General features: G+C 37.0%; 1 protein-coding gene across 3 annotated transcripts in view; it reads left to right on the top strand.

The window, feature by feature from the left end:
- The window catches only part of LOC117399764 (sodium/potassium-transporting ATPase subunit beta-1-interacting protein 3), a 154449-nt gene that overhangs the window by 56315 nt on the left and 71305 nt on the right, over positions 1-26829 (top strand). For all 3 annotated transcript variants that reach the window (XM_059022266.1, XM_059022265.1, XM_059022267.1), the window contains exons 2-3: positions 7719-7856; positions 11738-11818. In XM_059022266.1, the coding sequence (XP_058878249.1) occupies positions 7719-7856; positions 11738-11818 (219 nt within the window). The remainder of the gene's footprint in view (positions 1-7718; positions 7857-11737; positions 11819-26829) is intronic.

The following is a 26829-nucleotide window of genomic DNA, read 5'->3' as shown; positions in this document are numbered from 1 at the left end:
TGTAGGCTCCTTCTGCTTCTTACAATTTAAGTCCTGTTGGCGGTACTAGGAATTTCAACAGTGCATGTAGGGTATTGGTTGAGATAACTTTTTAATTAGAAATCCATGTCCTTTTTTAAGATTTAATTTAACATGGTGTGATACTAAGAGGATGCATACACTTTTCAGGATGGACACATTGATACATTTATGCGTAGAAGACATTTGTGAAAAATAAAACCTGGCTCAAAAATGGACTGGAGTTGAGGTATACAGTGGAAAACTATTGTTGTACCATTTTACTGTTTTGGATTAAAGCTGTATTCCTCAAATCCCCTTGCACCTGCTGTAGAATGCAATACATTGGTTTATTTGGTTTATTGAGAAGCCTTGGATATTTTATTATCCTTATGTTATCTGGAAGTAAAAAGATAATAATCCAATGAATTTCAAATAGGAGGATAAAGTGATCATGCTGTGATTTTTTTCATTCTCTGGGGGTAACACCTATTTCAGGACCAACGATGTTCTCTCAATTTGTTTCTGATAGCTACATTCTAATCTTTTCAAATACAATATTATTTCTTTATTTAGCAGACGCCTGTATCCAAGGCAGTTTACAGAGACTAGGGTGTGTGAACAATGCATCAGCTGCAGAGTCACTTACAACAATGTCTCAACCAAAAGGCGGAGTACAAGGAGGCTAAGTGACTTGCACAGGGTCACACAATAAGTCAGATTTGAACCGGGGACCTCCTGGTTACAAGCCCTTTTCTTTAACCACTGGACCACACCTCCTATATATATATCTCTACAGCTATGGCCAAAACATTTGCATTACTAATTTCGCTTCATAAAGTCGAATTAAACCTGCTGAATAATGTTAAATTAACATATTGGATTACGTACAATAATTTAGGTGGTGGGTGTTACGTCAACTGAATTACTATATGTACTCATACATTCTTTGTTACAATCACAGTTTATCAGCCTCACCATTTCAACTTGCTTGTAGACAATGCCAGATTAAGATTATGCTGATCACTTCTGGCAGCTATCTTTCAACACGAGCTGAAAAAGACACGAGCTGCCAGAACATTGCCTCCTCCATAGGCACCTGCTGTCCCATCTTCTTCTGTTTGAAGACCAGAATCTTTGTGCAAGATACATGTTGTATTTACTTCTATTTAATGCATTTTTAGTGTCCAATTTGTTACATGTTTCATGTGTTGCCCTGTATCTAGCATTGTCCTGCAAAAAATCCAGATTTTCTTATTTATCTCTGTGGAAGGGTGCCCCTCCCCTGTGCGTATTTTGTGTTTTGTGTTTTACGTTGTATGTTGTATGTAGTGTGTTATTGTTGGTGTATGTATTGGTGCATGGGTGATTTAAAATGTATATTTATATTTAGGCACAGGGATTGCACAATCACTTCACATGCAGAGTAAAATGTGTAATTCCTGGCCTGACATCACCGCCAGCCAGCCTGTTCACAATCCCACATAAAAATGTCAGCACCACATCAACAGCAATTATATTTGATTGGTCTAAGGCAAAAAGCAAGTTCGAGTTGAGCAGTCAATAGATTCCATGTAAGTGTGGATGGCTGCAGGTCATTGCTAATGTAGGTCATCATGAATTAAGAGCTCTGCTTCTTCCAGGGAGTGATGACTCAATTGACAAGCCTCTCATCAATTGGAGGTGGTCAAGTTGTTTTTTGCAGGCTAAAATCTGTATGAGTTTTAATATTAAGATGACTAATCTTTGATGAAACAGTAATAAATAAACATCAAATGAATTATGGATGTAAACAGACTGTCCTTCAGCAGTGCTTATGATAATGTAAGACCTCAAGTCTTTTCCTTCCAGCTCTTTTCTTGCTCTGATTCAGAGTTGCTTGTTTGTGTTTCACAGGAATTGATACTGTCTGACTGTGCAGAACAGTATGGCTTTGGTGTGTTTTAATGTGCATTATAGGTTATAGAGAGTGAAAAATTATAGTTCCAACAAAAGTACTGCAATCTAAAATGAGAAACCTGAAAGCAACACTGGGTTGTTTTGGATTTTTGAAGGTTTATAATAATAGACTTACTAAGACAGCACATGGCTGTTTCTGTGCATGGCTTGCACAGGCACTGGTAGTTATTGTGGCATCTGCGTTCTGTGTCACACAGGCTGATTGCCTGGCCTAGAGGAAACCAGGTGCATAACGACAGGGAACAAAAACATAAAATGAATGAAAATGCACCAGGGATGTCAGCCTTGGATGCAAGCTTACCACAGATGTGCTGCTTTCTGCTAACACAGAAACACAAGATGGCCTTTAAAAAAAAAAAAAGTGTGTATATATATATATATATATATATATATATATATATATATATATATATATATATATATATATATATATATAATATATATATACAGTGCCTTGCAAAAGTATTCAGACCCTTGACCAATTATCTCATATTACTAAATTACAAATGGTACATTGAAATTTCATTCTGTTTGATATTTTATTTTAAAACACTGAAACTCAAAATCAATTATTGTAAGGTGACATGGGTTTTATGTTGGGAAATATTTTTAAGAAAAATAAAAAACTGAAATATCTTGCATGCATAAGTATTCATTTGTAATTCAGTAATATGAGAGAATTGGTCAGGGGTCTGAATACTTTTGCAAGGCACTATATATATATATATATATATATATATATATATATATATATATATATATATATATATATATATATATATAGGGATTTTTGTGATTACTAGGTTCCACCGGACAACACAAGACAATACTGTGCATTGATTGTGGATTCCTTTAGACTTTTCCTTTAATAGTGATTTTGTAAATCCAACTAAAAGTTCTACATTCCGCAGTTCACCTTTGGTCTCACAAGAGTGTAATTCAAAGTAACCAAGCCTTCTGTGTTTTTTTATTTCTCACCAGGTACGGTACATGTGTCTTGATAGGGATGTCGTTTAAAGTTCAAACACTGCCCTAGAACCAGTGGCTTTCACGTGTTGCTTCATTTGCGTTAGCTCTATATCATGGAAGGCAACAGTAAATAGCTCAGATGGAACATCACTGGTTCAGCAGTCACCTCATAATGTATTGAATGTTACACCTACATCTAGTGGCCTGGAGTGCTGTGTTACAAGCAACAGTATACATCATGGATGAGCTTTGTTGCAGGTGTAACTGTACTACTGAATGTATTTTTATTATTTACAGAAAACCTGGTCAAATGGAAAGGGGAACAGAAATTAATTTAACTAGGATATGGCAGTATGTGTAGATGTTGTATATAGTACATTAGGTAGCAGAGAATGCTAATCGAAAAATAATAATCCTGTTTCTCTAGCTGTTTATACCCAATCACAAAGTCTGTGAAAAAGAAGAAAACTGCAGCACTCAACATGTAGGTACTGTAACAAATAGCTTTCAAATTTATTACGGCCAGATAGCTTTTCTGAGTGTGTTCAGAAGTGATAGAGGATAGTATTCAGCATCCATATTTTTTAATTTCTACAGTCTGTGGGAGATACATCTTTTTGGTAATATTTTATCGATATTGTTTATATAATACATGTTTACTGTGAGAATTATTTTTATATTCAATCTTTATTCAAAGTCCCTTCCAAATAGGTAGGTAAGTGTTGTCGTAATAGTTGCAAACCAGTTGCAAACGAGTCGGAGGTCTAGGGTGAAATGTACTAAACAGGTGCAATGCTGTTTGCGACTTTTTTAGGAAATGCTTTGCGGCAGCAGTTTTTCTTTGTGGTTCAAGCTCAGATGTATATGTAGTTATGGGCTTTCCTGCATGTATTCGCAAAAAGGGAGTGGTGATCAGGGTTCTCAAATATTATAATGAGATGTACGAAAGATGCAGACAGTTGTGACACTTACAATTGCATCATTTTTTTAAGAACTTTTGAAAGCTTGTTACAACTGTTGCTAGCATTTCTCAGTCCGCCTTTTCTCGTACATTGCCAGTTGTGCTTAATGCATATTGCGAACAGCGAAATACTTATTTTTCCCAAAAACCAGGGAGTAATAGACTGCACACATGTGCCGCTAATCCCTCCAGCTCATTCTGAGCATCTGTATAGGAATAGGAAACACACCTATTCTATTAATGTGCAGGTGGTTTGTAATTGTGCACAATTTAGCACTGCACCCCTGACTAACTTAAATAAATCTGACAGTATACATTTGGCTTGTAGGCTACTCATGATAATACAAATTAGTGGTATAATGCAAAATTTGTTGCTGGTCCCTTGAAATTCGTATTAATGAGAACTGACTGTCCTCCTGTAAGTATCATAACTTGTCAATGCGGCACCATCATCTATTTTGTGTTAATTGTCTAGGCTGCCAAGTTAATAATAATAATAATAATAATAATAATAATAATAATAATAATAATAATAATAATTAAACAAAAAACTAATGCTAAAATCATTTAGCTTCAATTTAAAATTATATTTTATTCACATTACACCAATGTGTGCAATGCAGCAGCATGATTTATTTTTTGATGCCATAATGGTAGCCTACAGGCTAAAGTAAAAAGAAAGTGCGCTAGGTCTTTTGATTTTACTGCAGTACTGTATACTGTATAGACGTACTGTACAGATTTATATATTTTTTCATAATTATTATTATTATTATTTATTTCTTAGCAGACGCCCTTATCCAGGGCGACTTACAAGATATCACATTATTTTTACATACAATTACCCATTTATACAGTTGGGTTTTTACTGGAGCAATCTAGGTAAAGTACCTTGCTCAAGGGTACAGCAGCAGTGTCTCCCGCCTGGGATTGAACCCACGACCCTCCGGTCAAGAGTCCAGAGCCCTGACCACTACTCCACACTGCTGCCCTTAACGTAATGTATATAATGTAACGTGTAGCCTACCCAAAACACATTAGTGTTATTTCAGCGCAATGATTTATACATTTAAAATACATTGAGCACTATAAATATGTGTGTGTGTGCGATTTTTAATTTTTTTTTTTTTAAACCCGATACTAATGTCATATCCGGTTTAGTGAGGGTCTACTCCTGTATGACTATGAAAAGCTTTTTGATAAAAACACATTTTTTATTTGGGGGTGAAGGTGGGGGGACCCACTTTAGCTTCGGATGGGATTAAACTACCTTTCATTTATATATATACAGTATTAAAATAGGTAAAAAGAAGACGGAACAGAATGTATTGTACAGAAGACATTTACATTTAACAAAAACAATGTTATTTTGATTATTATTTAAACATTATTTGTCGTATGGCTTTCACAATGTATAATACGAGAGATCTCGCTAAGAAGACACAACACATATTTAAATTAATATATTGCGGCTCTTCATTAACATATTTTCTCTCAGTAGCCCCATTCATTTTTGTGCACGGTGCACCGAAGGTTAAGTGCATATTACTGAGGCACCGTAAAAGCCACCTACCTGGTTCATGGCTTGTTTAAAAATACAGACTCTGGGTTTTCCAATGACATATTCAGTGACGTATGACGTATTCAGGTACGCCTAGTGCAGCACACATGAATATCCCCTAGAAAGTGTCCAAGGGCATCAGATGATTCTTAATGGTTAGGTTTAGAGTTAGGTATTGGGTTTGAGGTTAGGTTTTAGGGCAGGGGTTGCTTAAGGTTCGGGTTGGGTTAGGGTCACAGTGGGTTGATTTCATAGAGTTGCCGAGCTCTGGAAGTGAAAGGTGGGAGTAAATGGCAAATGCCCTCGAATCATCTGATGCCTCAAGGACACTTTCTAGGGGATATTCCTTTATGCTGCTACTCCTAGCCAGAACTACGGTTGCCTGAAGGGAAGCCTCTCATCATGTGACAGAGTTCATTTTGAGTCGGTTGTGCCGTCATTTTAACAGCTAGACTGAAAGGGGCGGTATCGTTGGAAAGCTTAGAATCTCAGCAATACATAGTTCAGTGAGAGACTTGGAGACACACAGTGTGAGAGCGAGAGAGAGTTTTATCCATTGTGTCTTGTGACAGACAGGAACTGCTTTACAGAGTGGCACAGAAAGTAATGGGACATGGCCTGAGCATGTACAATTGTAAATGGTTCTCTTCAGTGTTTCATATTTGGTTTTGTTCAAAAGAAAGTTGTGATTATGCTTGGTTGGTAAAAGTGTTACTAAAACAATAGTTTTTCACCCAATCTGCTTCATTTTTTCCCACATGTTCATTTCACATTGAAGTTCAATGGTGCAGTGTTTTTGAGCCATCTATGATTACAATATATAGCATATATTCTCATCTCTAGCACATATAGTATGCCTGATCCTGTTGCAGCTTACATAATATGAAAGGGAATTGTGTGGCCTTTCATTTGGTATGTTACATGCATGCAATACAAACTATCCAGTAGTTAAACATGCATAAATGAAACAGTGAAAAACAGGCGGAAATAGGGCAACGAAAATACAAACTGCGGTATGTTTGCGCTGCTACTGGCCCATCTTAGTACACCTACCCCATAGTCTTATACAGTATTAATTTTAAAGTATGTTGTAAAAAACATTCTAATACAGAAGATGATTTTTCTGTGGTTCCAAAGATTCACAAAATCATTTAAACATTTAGAGAATGAAATAGCCTCTAACATTCATGGTTTATATTCTACTGTGCCCAGTCACATGTGAGAATCATGTCCACGACAATAGTAAATAACCATATCATCCTTTGTTAAGCCTGTTTATTAAGTAACCTCTTGTCACTAAACAAACACATAACTGCTACAGCTTTCTGCATGGGCTGCCCCCACTGGCCAGCAATGTATCTGTTCTTGCTCTTTCCACTGATATTTCCTGAGGTCCACAGCAGCAGTGCATGTTGTTAGGGGAGATAATGACAAATTAACCATTAAAAGTCATACAATGTGCGAATGAATGGGACACCGGTGGCCATGTTGCTTCGAGCTGCAGCTTTCTTGGTTTCTTGCTGTGTCTAATTGATGGCAGCTGTTGTCCAAGGCAGATATGAAGCGTACAATGGGAGAGGCTGGCTGTTCAAGGTCCCTGAGGGGAACTGGAAGAAAGATAAGGTTAATAATTGTAGCTAATTGTATTAATGGCTCCAATACCACCAACTTCTCAGAAGCCCAGGAGCCAAATGGGCTTGAACCTTGCACCTCCTGTTGTGAAGAGGGAATATGACAGTACTGTAAACAGCCCCCCACTCATTCAGTAGTTCAACTTTCAATACATTTCTTCACTTTGCAATGTTTTGTAAGGTACTATAGAGCTACTCTTTCTTCCATGTCGGTCACCAATGCTTTCTATGCTAGACCAAAAGAGTCACTGACCATTTTAGGATTTTACAAAGAGAAACAAACATCAATCATAATATTTTTTCTGGTGCTATATCTGTAGGCTGTTGACAATTCATTCACTGGGGCTTTTTTCATTTTGAATCCAGAGTCTTAATTAAATGACAAAATATGTTAATCCTACAATGCAGTATTTTGACAGGAGAGGATTTTTGTTTAGGAATGGGGCAAGATAAATACATTTTTAGTTGAGCCTTGTCATAATAACTAATTTAGAAAGCATGTTTGTGATGACAGTATCATAGCTAAAGCTCATTGCATAAACTGTGTATTCTCCTGGTACAATACAAGCCAGACTATGGACATAAACGGCAGATATTAACCCTCTCTCTCTCTCTTTCTCTTGTGTTTCTTCTTTTCTAGCTGGCAGCGTTAGAGAGACAGATTTTTGATTTCCTTGGTTACCAATGGGCTCCTATTCTAGGAAACTTTCTTCACATAATAATTGTCATCTTGGGCCTGTTTGGAACCATTCAGTACAGGCCAAAATACATTGTGGTGGTAAGTGTCTTCATTGTTTGTTTGGAAGGGGGTGGGGATTGGCACTGGCATTGATACAAAACATGGCAACTCTTTGGATCCAATAATATATATATTGTAACGTAGCCTCTCTGTACTTGGCTCGTTTGCCCTTTAAAGTGTAGACCCAGACACAAGAACTGCACAGTGAAGCATTTTCATGCACTTTCATTTTTACAAAACAAAAATAAACAAAACAAAAGCCATGCTCAAACATAGAGACTAACTGCACTTTAAAACAGTCCCTGACTATCAGACTGGACAGCTAAACCATTTACCAGTCACAAACACTTTTCACACACAAGTGTAACTTTACACAATACCTTTCTTTGAAAATAACCCATAAACCAGCTCCCTAGTGATCTCTCTCTAATGGAGCTCGAAGCTCTCTTTTATAGTATGTGGCTGTTCCCAATTGACACCAATTACCTTGTTTGGGAACAGCCACATTCTCACATGTTTTTGGCGGGGACAGGAATTAACCCCGTCCCTGCCAACCACCACCAAAACACAAACAACATTCAGACTTTATTTACAAACAGAGTGCTAGCTCTGCCACTCTCTCTCTCTCTCTCTCTCTCTCTCTCTCTATATATATATATATATATATATATATATATATATATATATATATATATATGCAACTGTTCAAGAGCTGAAAACAAGCAAAACGGTCTAATTAAGCAAATTATCAGTTCAAATAAGGGTCTAGTTAAGTAATTGAGAGCTTGGTTGGAATGAAAACCAGCAGCCACAGGGGGGTCCCCAGGACCGAGTTTGAGAAGCCCTGATCTAGACAATGTGGGGAAGCTATAAAAAAAAGGCCAACAAGATTCTCAGATATATAGTGAAAAGTGTTGAATTTAAATCAAGGGTAGTAATGTTAAAACTTTACAATGCATTAGTAAGACCTCATCTAGAATATTGTGTTCAATTCTGGTCACCTCGCCACAAAAAGGATATTGCTGCTCTAGAAAGAGTGCAAAGAGCGACCAGAATTATTCTGGGTTTAAAAGACATGTCATATGCAGACAGGCTTAAAGAATTGAATCTATTCAGTCTTGAACAAAGAAGACTACGCTGTGATCTGATTCAAGCATTCAGAATTCTAAAAGGTATTGACAATGTCGACCCAAGGGACTTTTTCGACCTGATGAAAGAAACAAGGGGGCATTCAGAACAGAAAATAGGAGGCACTTTTTACACAGAGAATTGTGAGGGTCTGGAACCAACTCCCCAGTAATGTTGTTGAAGCTGACACCCTGGGATCCTTCAAGAAGCTGCTTGATGAGATTCTAGCATCAATAAGCTACTAACAACCAAACGAGCAAGATGGTCTGAATGGCCTCGTCTCATTTGTAAACTTTCTTATGTTCTTATGTTTATAGTAACAATATTTACAATAGTTAGTTACTTTTACAGTATCCCAAAATGTATTTTTATATAACAGGATTTAACACTGTTCTTCATATAGTTATCTTCAAATTTCATGCAATCATTGACATATCCTTATATATATCTCTAGTGTCAGATCTGTGTGTCATTGCAATAGTATAACTCTCAAGGTCATATGAAGCAATACAGCCAAAGCAATCTCATCTGTCAGCACTTCATACTGGCACATTCTTATTACTTCCCCAGTTTAATTTGTTAAATCTAGTCTTTCAGACTCTTACAGTCTTGCTTTACTCTATAAATCCACCTAGGTGCTCCCCTTGTGCTTTTAGTATTGCCGGAATACACAGGCCTTCCAAGGTGTAGAGAAAATAGAGTTCAAAGCCGTTATCATTGGGATCAAGGATCATTGGAAAATGATATGCAAATGATAAACTCAAAAAAATGTAGCCATGCTGCTTTTGTGAACTCCCACAAAAAAAGGAGTCACCTGGCTACATCTACAGTTTGGCAATATGGTTCTTATTTTGAAAAAAAAAAATCTGTAAATTATCTGTGCACTCTGTTCATGAATAGCATATAAGCTGTCAGGTTCCGTGACACCAAAAGCTAAAGAAGTGTAAGTTAAGTGAAAAGAAAGTTCTGCTCAGCAAACTTCAAGGTCTTTTTCGCAACACAGAAACCTGCACATAAATCAGAACTGGTATATTTTGTCAGGAATGAAAAATGACAAATTTTTAAGTAACTGTATTCAATTGTACTGTATGATGTGAAGCCTATTTGCATAGGGTTGACCAGGTAGTCAGAGTCCTTGGTCAACTGTCTGTAATAAAAAAAAGAACTTCACAGGTGTATCTCTTGTTCAATTAAAAAAAAACAAAAAAACGTAGCAATCTTCTTCAGTTTGTTTGCAGTTAGTTCCACTTTCACAGGCAGATTTCAAGGTAAGGTTCAGCTGATGCCAATGACATTCAAACATAAATCTATTGGTAACAGACTGATGGTGACATATGCTGTATGAACTGGCATTAGTGTTAGCTGATAGGTCATAAAGATGTGAACTTGGCTAACCTGAACTGTAGAAGCAATTCAGAAAGCAATGGTTAACCCTTCTTTCTTGTACTACAGCAAGAAATATCCCTCCCTCTTTAAAGTAATAATAAAAAAAATATCCATACCAAGCATTGTTTTTTACAATATGGTGACAATATAAATAAAGGGTTGAAAAAATGAGTTGCTTTTAAAATTTCTGGGCATCAAATCCATAATTTCTTCTACTCTGGATATAACAAAATGTAGTTGGAACATTCTGTTTTAGAGTCTCTCACCTTGTGGTCTTCCCTCTCCCATGGTCTCTGTATCTTCTGTATCTTTATCCTTCAGTTATGATCTAGTGCTAGCCTTGTTAGTAAAATAATACAAGGAAATCCCCACTGTATCAATTTATTTCATGTTCTTCCACTCATGTAGCCTGTTTACATGGTATTGATCAGGGGAAGTTCCAGTTGATGACCAATTATGTGTGTGGCACTGTTCATTTATGGATACACATCACTTTCTCATAGGAACCTTTTTGGCATAATTTCTCGATGAGTTATCACTGAACACCAATAAATTAGAACACATACTGACATGTGAAATGGTACATGGTGAATTGGGAGGGGGGAGGGGTCTCTATACATCCAGGACAAAGTGTCCCATATAAGGACAAGGACAGTTATTTAAAATGAGGTTTACAAAACCCTGATTCCCCTGCGAGAATATTCAAAAGTCTAATTTTAATCTCCTGAAATCCCACTCTCATTTATCACTGGTGTGTGGTGTAACCAGTAAAACAGAAGTGCCTGCATATCAAAACTGCATGATTGAATATCTGCATGGTGGTAGTTTTTAAACCTTCTTGTTCATGTCCTTATTACTGACACGTATTGAATGTCCTGTTACCTGCCAACCGGATTCCCCAGAGAAGGAGCGGTCAGCCTCATTGGAAAAAAAAGAATAACAACACAACAAAACTACTATGGGTAAATCTATTGCCATGTACAACCTAACCCTGACACACACTTTTTCCTCAAACTTATACCCCTCAAAATCAGGGTTCTGTATGAGGCTTGTTCCTGGTTAATTTACACTGCCTCATAATTGGCAGAATAAATGCAATAAAATAATGTCTGGGTAAGCAGAGCAAATTCAAACAGCAAGTTTGCTGGCTTATGTTTTAGGGAAAATAAAATCTAATTTTTACAAGTCAATATTGGGGGCAGGCGTGGTATGGATTTGTAATTTGCTGCAGGCAAGGGAGCTGAAGAGAGGGTAGGCTTCCCTAATCCTCTGTGTATAATGTCGCTCGCTCTGCTTAATGCTTCCCAATGGAGATGCAGTTATTGACGCTATTTTTACTTGTATCGATCCTCTCCATGCTCTTAGCTCTTCCTTAAGGGTTTCTGCTTCTTTCTCCTTCTCTCTAGTACTCTGTCTGGACCGCTTTGTGGGTTGCCTGGAACGTGTTCATTATCTGTTTTTATTTGGAAGTAGGAGGGCTTTCAAAGGTAAGCATGCAAATTCACACTGTGTTTGTTTTTTTCTCTTCACCAACAGTACATGGGTGTTTAAGCAATTATTTATTATTAGAAATGATCATACATTGCAAGCCGGTTTGGTTTATTATGCTGGTCTGTAATTCTGGTTATGTTCCTCGCCATTTGTTTTCAAACACTTAGACTGACATGCTGAGATGTTTTCACATTCCACAAGATAATAGGAATAGCCAAGACAAAAGTGCACCAGGGCCAGTTGAATCTGGTTTTACTGTAGCCATGTGCAGTCATACTGCCTGTGACTGGCAGTTGCATTTATCAAAATGCATTTTTAAAGTGGCAGTATCTCATAAAAAAATGCAGAATCTAAGACCTGAATGAGTCAATAAATGTAGAAATGTAATCACCTGTCAAGTTATGCAGGGTAATAAGGCAAGTGAAAACAACTGTTTCAGATAATAACTATGGCCTTTGGTGGCCATAGTGACTGTTAATCAGAAAGTCAATGCAATTTATAATGTGACCCCAGCTGGATATTACGAGCAGTGATAAGTCCTCTAATATAGTCTGGGTTATTAGTATAGTCTGTTTAGTGGAAAATAGAAGTTAACTTGTTTTCATTTGAGGAGCTGATAACCCATAAGGCTTGAGGTAGGGGCAGGAAAAGATGAAAGTCTACAGAATATGTACTGTATACAATGTACATAGCTTAGATCAATTGCCTGTCAGCTGTATTTGGGTTTGGAACTTATGTAGTGGAGATTTTTGATGGACTATTTGACAGTAAGGTATGTCAGTTTGTTTTGATACAAATACAGCATCATACAGGCTGTGTGGTCCAGTGGTTAAAGAAAAGGGCTTACAACCAGGAGGTCCCCAGTTCAAATCCCACCTCAGCCACTGACTCATTGTGTGATCCTGAGCAAGTCACTTAACCTCCTGATGCATAGTTCACACACCCTAGTCTCTGTAAGTTACCTTGCATAAAGGCGTCTGCTAAATAAACAAATAATAATAATACAGTATCACACACAACAGCTTTATACTTCCTCGATTTTAGTACTGCCAACATTATTCCACTTTCATTTTTTAACACTTTATGTGGACATTTTGTTTCTAATAATGCATGTGAAATGGGAAAAGGATCTTCCTTACATATCTTCACTTTGTTTGTCTCTGGTGCCTGCCACATGGTGGCCACATATCATCTTCCTGTACTAGCCTAAGGTTGTTTCTACTACATTGCCAATGGTTCATAAATAATGATAGAGTGTATAAACAATAAAGATCAATGAGCACACATATATTGTTCTATATTTAAAGAGAATGTGCCGTGTACTGAACTGAGGTGATTGTCTCAGTCACAATGCTCTAGTTATTTTAGTACACTGGCATTGAGGTACAATAGTGACCCCAGCAAATGTAATATTCATTGGCACATAATGAGCACAGTGTTGTTTTTTTACAAGATTGGCAGTATACTGTCTTCAAATAGTGGTCTTGGCACCTCTGATGTTAATGATTCTCTGGCACACTCTCACTACAGCACTATTTTTAACAGACTATCTTTGGAAAGCTGTCTCAGCAGTAAGCATCTATTGGCACATCATCCACAGAGCACTGTTTTAAATACATTGGCAGTTGGATTCTATTGGTTGGCCCATGGTGAGATTATATAATATCTTTATATAGCACCTTTCATAGTTGACCACCATCACAAAGTGCTTTACAGAGATTATATGCAGAGTCACTTACAATAGGACATTGATTTAACAGCTCATCCACAGGATGGATGGTTAAGTGACTTGCTCAGGGTCACACACTGTGTCAGTCAGTGGCAGAGGTGGGATTTGAACCGGTGACCTTCTGGTTACAAGCCCTGGACTTTAACCACTGGACCACACTGCCTCCTTAAATGTGGTTTGTGATATCTATGGTTGTATTCGTTTCCCCGTCAGAAGATAGGGCTGTGTACAAAATCTGATTTGAGCAGCTGAAAGAGGTAATTGAAAATAAGCCTGTAATGCTAATCCATGTAATTCAGACCCTGTGTTCCTGTCTCATGATGTCTCATTAGAACACTGCTCAGAGATTAGTGGTGATGTGGTCAGTGATATACTGTATAGTACTGTTGGTGGGAATATGGGGGTTATTTCACAGGAACTGCTAAATTATATTACATATTAAAACCACTCTTACTGGAAATAAAATATTTTTAGTAGTCAGTTTACCATACATATTGATCTGACACGTTACAACCAAGGTTCAGAAACCAAAAACATGGTGCAGGAGTTTCTAAACATGATTCTTGCAACAATTCCCCAAGTGCAGTGATGGAAATTGGAAAACTGAACCATTCCTGGTGGGTGTAGCTGGAAGACTGTAAAGGGAAGAGGTGTGGAATAACTTCATACTTTGGGGACAAATGAGCAGATCAAATAACAAAAGAGTGATGAAATAGTCACATATATTGTATATGAGTGGTATGAATAGTATATTTAATGACTTAAGTTAATGGATATACTGTAGTTTTAATACACCTTGTTTGTTCAATTTTCTGTAAACATTCTAAACCGAACCAGTCTCCATGCATGCAGCACTGGCACAATCAGGTGAGAATAGGTATGTTCACTGGTACCTCCTGATAAGCAAGAATGTGTCAACCCAAAAGCAGACCAATGACTGCTAAGAGTTATCCTTTCAGAAGATGAAATCCCCATGCATTCCCCTGCCACGGCTGTAAATTAAAAATGAAAGCCAGTATGACAGAAAAGGTGATGGCTATGACATTCTGTATATTAACAGTATGAACAGAACAGTTTTGAATAAGAAAGGGCAATACGTACTGTAGTTTAATGAAAATTGCATAAGTGGTATTTAAGGCATATATGTAATTAGGCAAGCACATGTTAATAACATGGTAAAGTGTATTAAAGTAAAGGACTAATTTACAGTATGTGAATTACCTTATTTTCTCAAGATACATGTAAAGATAGCTACATGTAGATAGAGCTATGTAGATATATGTACAAATGTAGGTGTATTTCACAGCTTGACACATATATAATAATTTATGCTAAATAGTGTTTTTACCAAGTTTGATCACAATTTAATAAGCAGTTCAAAACGTGTTTAATCCTTGTAGTCATCTTTTAGGTTCAAATTCCTTACATAACCCTTGCATCCCTAGCATCATTCAAATATAACCCATGCATTTTCTGTGCATGTATGTAATCATTCCTTATTCTTGTACCATCCTGGCATAGTTCTTGCTTTAAATCTGCCTTTAGCATAATACTTGCATTTTGTATTGGTATTTACCCAAGTGTGGATTTCTTTACAATTACACACTCCAGATGACTGATACTTGTAGAACATGTGAATTCAAGTGCAAAAGCTTTGCTTAACATGTTAAATATAAATATGATTATTCTGTTTCCCTGTGTGTTGTGTTTAGAATTAAATGTTCAAACTAGAATGTATCCATGTTCTTTGTTGATTTGCTTATGTATTAATTTTTGTTATTTTTAAAATGACAGTTTTATTTTTGTATTTTTCTTGCAAGCCCAGACACATTGGATAACCAGTCCAGATGTCATGGAATGAGGACTTATTAGGGAGTCTGTGTAATGCTTCTCGAGCTGTCTTAAGCTTGGCATATTTTTGTGCCTCCATACTACCTACCTTAGAGGCATCTGTGCCCTCTAGAGAAATAAAAGTAATTAACATATGCCACATAAAGGCTGTCATATGTTGTGCATAATATAATGGCATGATGGTCTTTCTTGTATGGTCTTGTCCATAACAATAATATGAATGTGTTAATATGTGCTGTTCTACAAGAAAGTTCTATGATGTTAAATTATATTTTGAACAAACTAAAAAGTAAAAGCATATCAAACACTGTGACATAGATGGGGTATTAAGGGTATTAAGGAGCTCTCTGTTTAGCAGAAATTTTGTGAATTACTGTTCCTTTACAATGGTACTACCCATAAAAGGAGGAGAATACAGCGATTCAATGATTCATAAATGTGGATATGACAAAGGCCATATTAACAATTGTCCATTTACTATACTATTTTATATGTAAGGAACCTTCATTAATCCACTACCCTCAATAATTCAATATTTTTTTATGTAGTGAAATACACTAAACATACTCTGTTGTATTTGTAAGGAATTTACATTTTTGTGTTAGAGTAAATTACAGGCCTTTTATCATTCCTATAATAGTTTTAAAGCTAGAGTTATGCTCTCAAAAAGCCATACAGTACAGTATGTATGTCTTGTTGAATTGTAAATGACATGAAGAAGTTACTGCACTGTAAATTGTAAAAAAACAAAACAAAAACAAAAAAATGTGTTCACTAAGCAGCTGAACGGCAGGCTTTCCATTGTCAGCCACAGGGAACCACACAGCTAGGACCAGTGCTTCTATTATTCAAGGAAGTAATGTCCCATCTGTTAGACTGATTGGTTTGTAATCTGGGGCACCAGTTTGTTTTCATTAACATAGCAAATGAAGTGGAACAGATTGTATTGTTTGAAATCAAAATATCTCTTCATCTCAGAAATGTGAGTTGTTGTGTTTTTGCTTAATTTCTTGATATTAAGTATTTATGGCATGTGGAGGTAGCAGTTTGACTCCATATTAATGTAGTACAATAAGCAAATGAAAAGCAAGACTTGCAAGTAAATAATTGCATCTTTGATGTCAAAATAGAAAGCAATGTTGTTGGGTGTGTGAATAATATTTATAAATGACTTGAAGATACTTTTTTATGCTTAAATACAGTGATGCATACAAATTATTTGCAGACTATTTTGTCCTATTAATTCCCTCAATCAGTTTTTCATGTTTCTGTGTTTTCATATCTCTTTCATGTTGTCTTCCACATGTGCATGTCATTTCAAAAACTGGAAACTGACAGCCAGTTGAATAGTTTGTTGCAAGGCACTTAGCTAAAGAATGCATGAAAGAACTGAGTGCAGTTCTGGCTGATATTTTTAATGCTCCTGAAGTGTGCCGACCATGGTGAGTTTAAAGTATGCAGCTTTTTCTGAAGCCAGGACAAACAGTGTTAGGGATGGTGGGGATTACCAATTAACTGCTGATATACACTGGCCAAAAAATGTAGAGAATAACCTTAATAGCCCACAATGCACAATGTTTTGAAGGTTTTGAAGGTAGCCTGTTTCTTGTCACAATACATTGCACACGTTTGTGGATCCTATCCGTCATGACCAACTTGCAACCTTGAGTGGTGCGTTTTTTTTGCAGACATTGTGTGTTTTTTTTTAAGACATTGAAACCTGTCCTACTGCTTTCTCGTGTTTTTTGCTGAATAGCTGCAGACAACTGACGCAAAGCATCTTTACAGTAGGTATGCATTGTAGGCTAGGGATTTTTTTTCCCTTTGCTTATATTCCTCAAATAATTACATTTATTAAAGAAAGTTCACACCTGTAATAAAATAGCCGCGTCTCTTTTAAAAAGAAATAAGTACCGGTATTTAATGTTACTTATATACTTATACAGGCAAGTCCACTGAAATGTAATCTTATTCACAGGGACATGGTGACCAGTGAACAGTGAATCAATAGTAGATAATGTCTGCCTTCTATGCCTAAAGCCCCCTTTCACAGTCGCATGCTCTACCTGACATGCTGTGTTTCTATCAACAAAAATATGGCTAAACAGAATAAACAGAAATTATCCTTGCTGAAGTGAAAATTTCACGCAGGCATGGCTGTTTGTTATTGCGTTGGTTCACGAACGGCTGTCATGCATTTTGTCCTGCTCAACCTGGGTCAAAGCGTGTCGACCCACGTCCTGAGGTGGGTCGTTGGGACCCGTGTTAACCCGGGTGCGACCCAGCTATGTGGTTTCACACTACGCCGGATTGTGACTCAGGTAGGAGTGCCAGTGTGAAAGGAGCTTTAGTTTCAGGAAATTATTTGTTAGCTAAAATCACTTTAATGTAAGCTCCCTTTTGTAGGGTGATCTTTGTATTAGCTAGTTTCACTATATCTGACATCTAACTTAAAAAAAAAACATGCTGATTGTGCTGTACTGTATAATACTAGGCGATATTCTTCTTTAACATTAATATAATCTAATTTAGAATTTTAAGTGTCTTGAAAATCCCCTGTATAAAAAGACGATATGCAATCTTAATGCCCGTCTGTTTGTCTGGTAAACTTGTTTTCTTTCAGACAATCCATGAGGTTTATAATTATGCTTAAAAATGTCTTGTTGGAGAATCAAACTTTTGAGTTTCACTATTGGGGAAGCAAAATATTGCAGCTACTATCAATATAAATTAACTTTATATATTCACATATTTTTTGTACTATGTATTTAATAAATTATTAACAACTCAGACTTATTGCTAATTTTTCCAAATTACATTATTTGCAGTATGATGTAAGAATGTAATTTATTTATTTTTTCTCTCAATTGTATTATGGGAAAGATGCATAAATCTTGATTAATTCGTACACTGCAGAAAAATCATTAGAGTTTCAAAGGTCAAGTTGATTAGGGATGTGAGGAGGAAAAGGCTTGCTTTATATGAATGGATTGAAACAGCCCTGTGTTCTATTAAAGATGGCCGATGGCTGCATGGTGTGCAATAGAACCTTGGTGACCATTTTCCATTGATTAAGAGAGGTTCAATACTGTTTAGCTGCCAACCCCCCACTGGAGTTACAGCTAATTAGCTTCTGTGGTTTTGATATTATTGGGTGAACAGCCTTTTACAATTTAATTAAATGAAAAGGGCAGCAGCAAGCCCAAATAATTCTTTTTATTTGTATATGTGTATTTAACCAGGAGATTTACCTGTTGAGACCAAGACCTCATTTAAAAAGGGGTCCTGGAAAACAATAATAAGTACAAGAAAAGCAACAAAAAAATAATCTAACATGAAATTAAATTCAGTAAAAAGTGTAAGCACCAGATACATGTTTTTATAAAAGACAATATAACCCAGTCTCTCAAATAGTTTAAGACTGCTACCCTGTTATAACGTGACATGTTATAATGCAGAATCGGTTATAACACAGTAAGGTCGTGGCTCCCATTTCCCCCATAATGCAATTTGACTCGCAAACGTTTGATGAACGTTCCAGATACTTTAAGTTATCCTAGTGATGTTATCGTGTTTGTTAGCAGGGAAGCGGTAAGCTTGCCTCAGCCGGGATTGGTGGGTTACGTCTGGGGAGGCGGGTACATGAAAGCATATAGGTAAGGCCTTGTGAAAATAGCAGAAATGTTCTTCAAAATACACGGCAGTGTCACAGATAATGTATTGTATTTTGCTGAATGTGCACTGAACTATTTTATAGAATATGTGTACAGGTAATTTTTTTTTTTTTTCATCAAATATAGAGATACATACACTGACATTAAAATCAATGTCAAAGTTATTCAAGCACTTTACAATAGCATGTGAAATGGTGTTGAACGATGCTGACCTTGTGCATCAGTCGACTCGTCAGTGACCACTGACAAGCAACCAGACTGTTTTACCAATTCCATAATCTCCTGCTTGTGATACTTGGCAACTAAATATTCATGTCACAACTGGGCTGATAAAGGAATCACTCCACCATGTGCTACACTCAGTCTGAAGAATTTACATAACTTTTGGTTGTCCAGTTTTTCAAGAGGGATATTTGCGCAAACAAACGCCTCTGTCAAAATTGAATGTGTTTCGTGCTTCACAGTTTTCAGTGGACTTTTTGAACATGGAAGTCACCGTTTTTGGGTTCTTTGCAAGTAAAGCAGTCGCAGTACTGCTCTGGATTTCCACCCTTCTCTTTTCGTGAATACTTGAATCTAAATGCCTGTCAACAGGAAGTACAGAAGAGCTTACCTCCATCGCTGTGTAAAACTCCTGCTGGATACTGCTTTACATGATCTGCTGCAGACACATTTTTAGCCTTTTTAGAGACATCCATTTTCTTGTTTACAGTGTGTAATATTTTAATTTCCAGCCTAGATTGCATATAGTCACATGACATAATCACTGCACAGCACTATGTGCATGGTGAATAGTACACGCAGGCACACAGCAGAACTGTACAGTTTCGTTAATGTGATTTTTTTTGTATGAAATACAAATAAAAATTATGAAATAATTTATTGTAATTTCTTAAGAATATTGTAAAAATCATGGTATTGGGTGAATTTCTCGATTACCACACAGCCCGTGAAATCACGATTTACACAGGGCCTTACATATAGGGAATGTGCTGTGCGAATGTGGTGCTGTGAGAGTGCAAGGCTGTTGTTTTTGGTGTGGCCCAGGGAATAAGCGTACCAATAAACCATGGATTCGAGTAACTGCAAATTGTGTGTGTCCCCTTCCTTCATTTTCCACCATGCGGGACAGTTTGGGACAGTTCAGGCTTTTCAACTCACAACCCAATGCATTCTGGTACATTTTACCTGTCAACCCAATGCATTCTGGTACGTTTTACCTGAGTTGAAAAACCTGAACTATACCAAACTTGGGGAGGTCTCCAGTGGCTAAATCACTAAAGCAGTGGTACACAACTCAGGTCATGGAGGGCCGGTGTCCCTCCTGTTTTTTGTTCTAACCATGCCCTAAATTAGTTAATTGGACCAATTAAGCTTCTAATAATGTCCAATAAAGTACTTAAGGGTGCAGTTGGAATAAAAACCTGCAGGGACACCGGCCCTCAAGGACAGAGTTGTGGACCACTGCACTAAAGGGACTTCCATAGAGTGCATGGTGAGTCATGCCATGAGGAGCTCTTAGGGGTTAGGGAAAAATTTAATCTTGGAATAGTTCAGTGCCTCCTACTGTTACTGGCAACTATCCAGACTGGACCAAACATCCTGAGTTTCAAGTTCAAATAGGGGATTTAAAAAAAAATCCTAATCAGAGTTTATCTCAACTGTATAATTAACTAGGAATTTTTGTACAGATTTTTGAAGAAACTATAACAAAGCAATTCACAACAATGCAGTAACAGACAGCAACAGGAAGTATATGAATACTGTTAAAGACAGGAACATTAAATCAGTTGATAAATGTAGGTGTTTGTGACAGCTTCAAGTTGAACAATTGCTGTATTTCTGGCAGTTTTTTGGTTTATTTGTCAAACAAATTAAGGTAACTGAGTATATATTAAAATAATAATACATTATTTCTCTTGCTAATGGACTGTATGAAATACTGCATTATTGTTTCTTCCTGGAATAGGCCTATCAGTCATTGTTGTGGCCAGTGTGCTCTTCATTTAATTATTTTGCTCCTCCTTTTTTTAGCTACATTAGTGGAAGCTGTGTATAGTACATTAATACAAAACACTCAGGATGCACCATGTGATTTTTTAATAGCACTACCCTGTTTGGATTCTCGCTACTGTCACATTCACAGACAAAGGTGTTTTTTATTTAAATTTTTTTTGTACATTTTTTTCCTTCAGTGTTATCCTTTCTATTGAAATTGGCAACTGTAACTACTGCTATTGCTGGTCTACAGGCAAATGTGCCTTCCTAAAGGCTGTGCTGTGTTTGACTGTTTCAAGACTTATTTTTATGAAAACTGAAACCGATTTACCGAAACATCCAGTTTTTACATAAAGGAAATCTTTAATGTTATATTAAAAACAGTTATAAGAACAGACTGGTGTTCAGTTACTTGATATTTAGCATGGTGGAGATTTTATTATAAAATTGACCATACTACTTTTGCTTTGGCAATAAACTGCAGGTGTAGTGACGTGGGGCCTACAGCAGTGAGGTGTTCTTAGTAATCTTTATCTGCTCACATTAAAAAAAAAACAACAAAACAAAACACCTAGCTAGTGGTTGTTTCTACATACAATTTGATCCCACAAAATCAACTGAAATGTCTGCTGTTGCTTGAAGATAGACGACTAGCTACTGAATTGATCAAAGCAACTGTGGGAGTGATAGAGACAAAGAGATAAAAAGAACATAGTCCAGGCGTCTTTTAATTCGTTAAATAGCAAGAAGGTGCTGTTTGGTCTTTATGAGCAAGTGTGTGCACTGAGGCAGAAAAAGATAGTTATGGTGGGAACAACAGGCCTTTGTTTATCAGAGGGGCTGCACCATTGACTGGTTAATCTCTTCTTTAGCGTGGCCACAAAGGGAATGGTCCCTGAGAAAACCAAGCTCCCCTTTTCAGTACACAACAGCCAGGCCAGGGATGAACACATTGTTTAGCTGAATAGGACCACAGCACAGAAAAACAACAAAGAGAAAATGGCATTGCTTTCTGTGGTTCTCTCTTTTTTGCCCACTGCTTTGTAACTCTTTTATTAAAAAAAGACACTTTACACAGTAGCCTAATATTAAGCTTTCTCCTGTAGAACGTTAATAAAAACGGGATTAGACACGTTTGGGGGGAGCATGAGTGGATTTTTTTTTTTTTGTTGTTCAAATAGTCAAGTAATTAAATATAAATATTAAAATAATGGTATATTTTGTATCTGTCAGCTGTTCCAGCATGGAGAAATCTACTTGCCTTGCATTCAGTCCGTTCTTCAGAGAATCAATTGTATCTGTTTTCTCCAACAAAATTACAAATGGTTTGAATTACGTGGTTTGAATTGCCATTTGAAAGAAGGAATTCAACACAGATGAATGAGAACACATGCACAACATGGGTTTTCTTTTTTGTTACTGGATTATTGGTGTAATTGTCCTCCCATGCTATGTTACTTTGTCTTAAAGGGATACTTTATATGATTTACATTTTCCTGATAGTTGATTTCTGACCATCATGTGTGTTTTTTTATGATTCTCTGTTGTTATTTCTCCTTGGATACTTGCTTATTTGCCATACTTACTGACTTTTCATGTCAAAAATGGTGCTGAAGATTCTCAAGGCTGATACTTTTGAAGGACCTGTATATGGGTTGCACCAAATGCTCCAAATGATAACTAGTCAACTAGAGCCAGTCCCTTTCGGTAGGACTGAAACCATTAGATTTACAGCCCAAGATTAATAACTGTTCTCGATTGAATGTGTGTAAAAAAGCACTATTTGTAGTGAAAACGCATTGATTGACACCCTTGAAAATACTGACATCCATTGTTACTTATTCCAGCCAAGCTCAACATTTGAGATATTTTAGACCTAATTGTGCCAAACAGTATTGCTGATGTTAAACTACTACTTTCTTGACCAGGTGACCTGAAGTGTACACTTCACAGAAGGGCAAAAGAAGGACTGGCGCTGTAAATACTGACCTGAACAACCAATGCCATTCATTTCTGGCCTCTCTCAAACAATTGTGTTGAATTGTGCAAAATTATCAACCATCGCCATGTGTGCCTGGGTCTGTCAAACCCTATGGCCTCAAACCCCTCTAACTGTATTTATCTTGAGTCCCTGAAAATATAGTACCAGATTTATTGATGGCAAATTAAAATGTGCCATAATCTACTGCAGACACAAGTTGGTGATATCAAAAGCAGAAAGGTTATAATAATTTAGCAGTCCTCGCTGTGCCCGAAGAAAAAGAGCTGTCTGTAATAAGGGTGCTGAATGTCAGAGAAGCTGAAGGTGGAAAAGGCAGCACTGTCATTTTCTGTGTTTCCTATTGCAGATTTCCAGTAGTCTTGCAGCATTATCTTAAGCGCTTTGTGATGGTGGTCCACTATGAAAGGCGCTATATAAAATAAAGATTGATTAATTGATCTTTGACTTGTCGGGAGTTTTCCAACTGGAAACCGTAGCATTGATCAGATGTAACTCAGTTTAGAGAATGCATTACAATTGAAAAGTTATGTAGTTTGTAGAAGTGTTCTTGTTGCAGTTCTCTCAGGATCTTCCAAAAGCATAACTACTGGCTTTGCTTCAGTTCGTTTCGTTTAGCTACATAAAACAAAGACCCGCTTTCCGATTAATGAGGTGTCCTGCTGTTAGCTGTTATCTGGCAGGACAGAGGGAAGGGCCCTTCCTCAGAAGATGATTTTAGCCATTCTTCAGGACATTGGTTCTTCCTTGCCTTCCGTGAATTTGAGCACTTATACTCCCATGACCTAAGAAACTTTCTTCAGAGCAGTTTAGCTTTCATTTCATTTCAGACCTCACCAATTCCCCTCAGAAGCACTTCTCATGATTGTCAAAGAGACTTGTTTCTCTGTGTAGAGCCTTAGGTCTCATGTCGGGAGCATTCTTTCTTGTGTGTGTCTTTCTTTCTCTTGCCTGGAGCGCTGTTCTTTGTGTGGAGCACTGTTTCTCCTGTGGGGAGTGCGCTTTGAAAGTTGCACTGGTTCTTTTTGTTATCCTCTCTTCACCCGTGTGATTGAATAGTTTGTTTATTTTGGGCTGTGCCCGAGTCCACGTGGGGTGTTTCCCAGACGGACCTTTGTTCTCAATTGGTCCGCGGTTTCTCCCCCCGTCGGCTGGATTCATGAGATGGACTGTTTTCTGTCCGAGGTGTCAAAGCACTCAAAACCATCTGGTTTGTACCCTCTGCAAGACACTGCCGGCGCCAAAAGATTCATTCAGCGATGGTGAAGATAAACCACTTGTCCAGTATTTAGTTTGCGACTCTTTTTAAAAGCATTCTTTGTCAGTGGGGGAGTTTGTGAACAGAAACTAAGTAGACACAGAGAATGGCTTAGGACCCCTCTCTGTATATTTCAATTCTGTTAATTCCATACACAGAATGATATTATTAACCACTCTGACGCTACCTCTGCAACAAAAGACGTGACTACCCGAGTACACAAACAGCAACGTGACTTACTGCTGAGAAAAGATGAACAAAGACGTTACTACCCGATCTTGAATCATCCATGATATACAGCACATAACTGTAATGCTCTGTGTGATAGCAGACTGCCTCCATATGCGTGATTGAGGTTGTATTTTTTGTACATGCGTATTTATTTGATGTTTTATTTTTTCCTCAAATTGAGGGTGGGAAATTTGGGCTGCGTCTTAAATTCAATGTTGTCTTAAATTTGAAGGAATACGGTATATAAGAAATAATTGATTGATTGATTGATTGATTGATTCCTTGCCTTATTTCCAATGCTATTTTGCATGCAGTGGTGTGGCGAGAGGTTGAGGCGGTGGAAGCTTGTTCATATGTTGTACTATCACAAACTGTAATAAGTCTCACGTCCACTGCTTTGTGTGGAAATGAACTTGTGAGTTGTACTGCTTTATAAAAACAAATCAGTTATGAAGGTTAAGTATGTTTAAAAAAAAAAAGTCCCTGGGTGGTACAGACAATTGTTTAAGAATAAAACTTACGTGTCACTCAATATTAATTTGTAAAATGAGTATCTTCTGGCACCCCTTTGGAATGTAGTTAAAAGCCTAAATGTACTGTCAGCAGTATTACATGAAAGCAAAATTGTGCCTACAATAACTTACTTCACTCCTGTCTAATTTACATACCGATAATCTTGTATCTAAGGGATAACCTAAATTATTTTTGGTCTGATGGATTTGATTGAAGGCCCATACAAAACTGCCTCTTGGCCACTATGATGATTGTCATAAAGGATTCTTCATTACCTTGGATAATGCTAATTGACGGTATGTGTCAATTTGCAGTTTTTATTTGACTTTAACCTTATTTATTTATTTATTTATTTATTTATTTATTTATTACTACTTTATCTCTCTTGTATTTCACAAGGAATACCCACATTTTTTGTGACACTGTTTTGGATATTTGCTTTAAGTAAGTTTTCAAAGCTTTGTTGGAGCATGAAGCTCATACCACTACTGGAGCCAATGAATGTCATAACTGTGTAGCTAGTAATGACAACAAATGACAAGCGCTGGCAAGTTTGTCAAACTTGTAATAAATTACAATTCAGAGGAATTTAATCTAACAAATTGCAATTTTCCCTTGTATGTTTGTTGCTGACTTTTCCTGGCAAACAAGGGCTGGAGAGTGGGCTGATTTTATTATTATTATTATTATTATTATTATTATTATTATTATTATTATTATTATTATTATTATTATTATTATTATTTATTTCTTAGCAGACGCCCTTATCCAGGGCGACTTACAATTGATACAAGATATCACATTATTTTTACATACAATTACATTATTTCTTTACACATTATTTTTACATACAATTACCCATTTATACAGTTGTTTTTTTTTTACTGGAGGAATCTAGGTAAATTACCTTGCTCAAGGGTACAGCAGCAGTGTCCCCACACCAGGGATTGAACCCACGACCCTCCGGTCAAGAGTCCAGAGCCCTAACCACTACTCCACACTGCTGATTTAAAACAAACAGCAAGTTTTTTTTTTTTTTTTTTTTTCAGTTTAACTTCAGCTCAGTCATAAGAGAAAATATCAACACACCTCAGTCATTTATCATGTTCTTTTATAAATTTAAAGCCCCTTTCACACTGGCATGCTGTATCCGGGTCAGAACTTACCAGAGTCATGCGGGTCGGATACACGATTTCACACTGCTTCTGATAAAGCAGGGTTGACCTGGGCGACAGACGCAGTGCACAATGTACTTCCATCCAAGCTCTTTGGATTAAACCGTCGGCCCAAATGTTAGAGCAAATGTTTCTACATCCCTGCTGCAATCTGGCTCATGCTGTGTCTCAAGCAACAAAAATATGACTAAACCGAATGTGCCTTGCAGAAGTAAAACCTTCATGCAGACATGGCTGTTTGTTATTGCATCAGCTCACGAATGGCCGTCATAGATTTTGTCTCGCTCAACCCAGGTACGACCCAGGTACTTGGTTTCACATTGCACAGGATTGTGACCCGGGTACCCGGGTCTGGACCTGGGTAGGAGTGCCAGTATGAAAGGGGCTTAAGAGTATCATACTTACTGTCATCAATGTATTTTAAAGCAAAAGTCAAAAATTGTAGTGATTTTATTTGCATGACAAGAAATTGACATAGGGTGCAACACAGCCTGCTACTGAAAAATGGTTGTAAATATGTTTTCAAGTCAGCTGTCCATTAGAATACAAGAAAAGTTATTCTGAAATATTTATAAAAAA

This window comes from Acipenser ruthenus, chromosome 4 (assembly GCF_902713425.1).
Source record: "Acipenser ruthenus chromosome 4, fAciRut3.2 maternal haplotype, whole genome shotgun sequence".
Taxonomy (NCBI): Eukaryota; Metazoa; Chordata; class Actinopteri; order Acipenseriformes; family Acipenseridae; genus Acipenser; species Acipenser ruthenus.
Note: the sequence above shows the minus strand (reverse complement) of the source record. Positions and strands in the feature narration are given on the sequence as shown.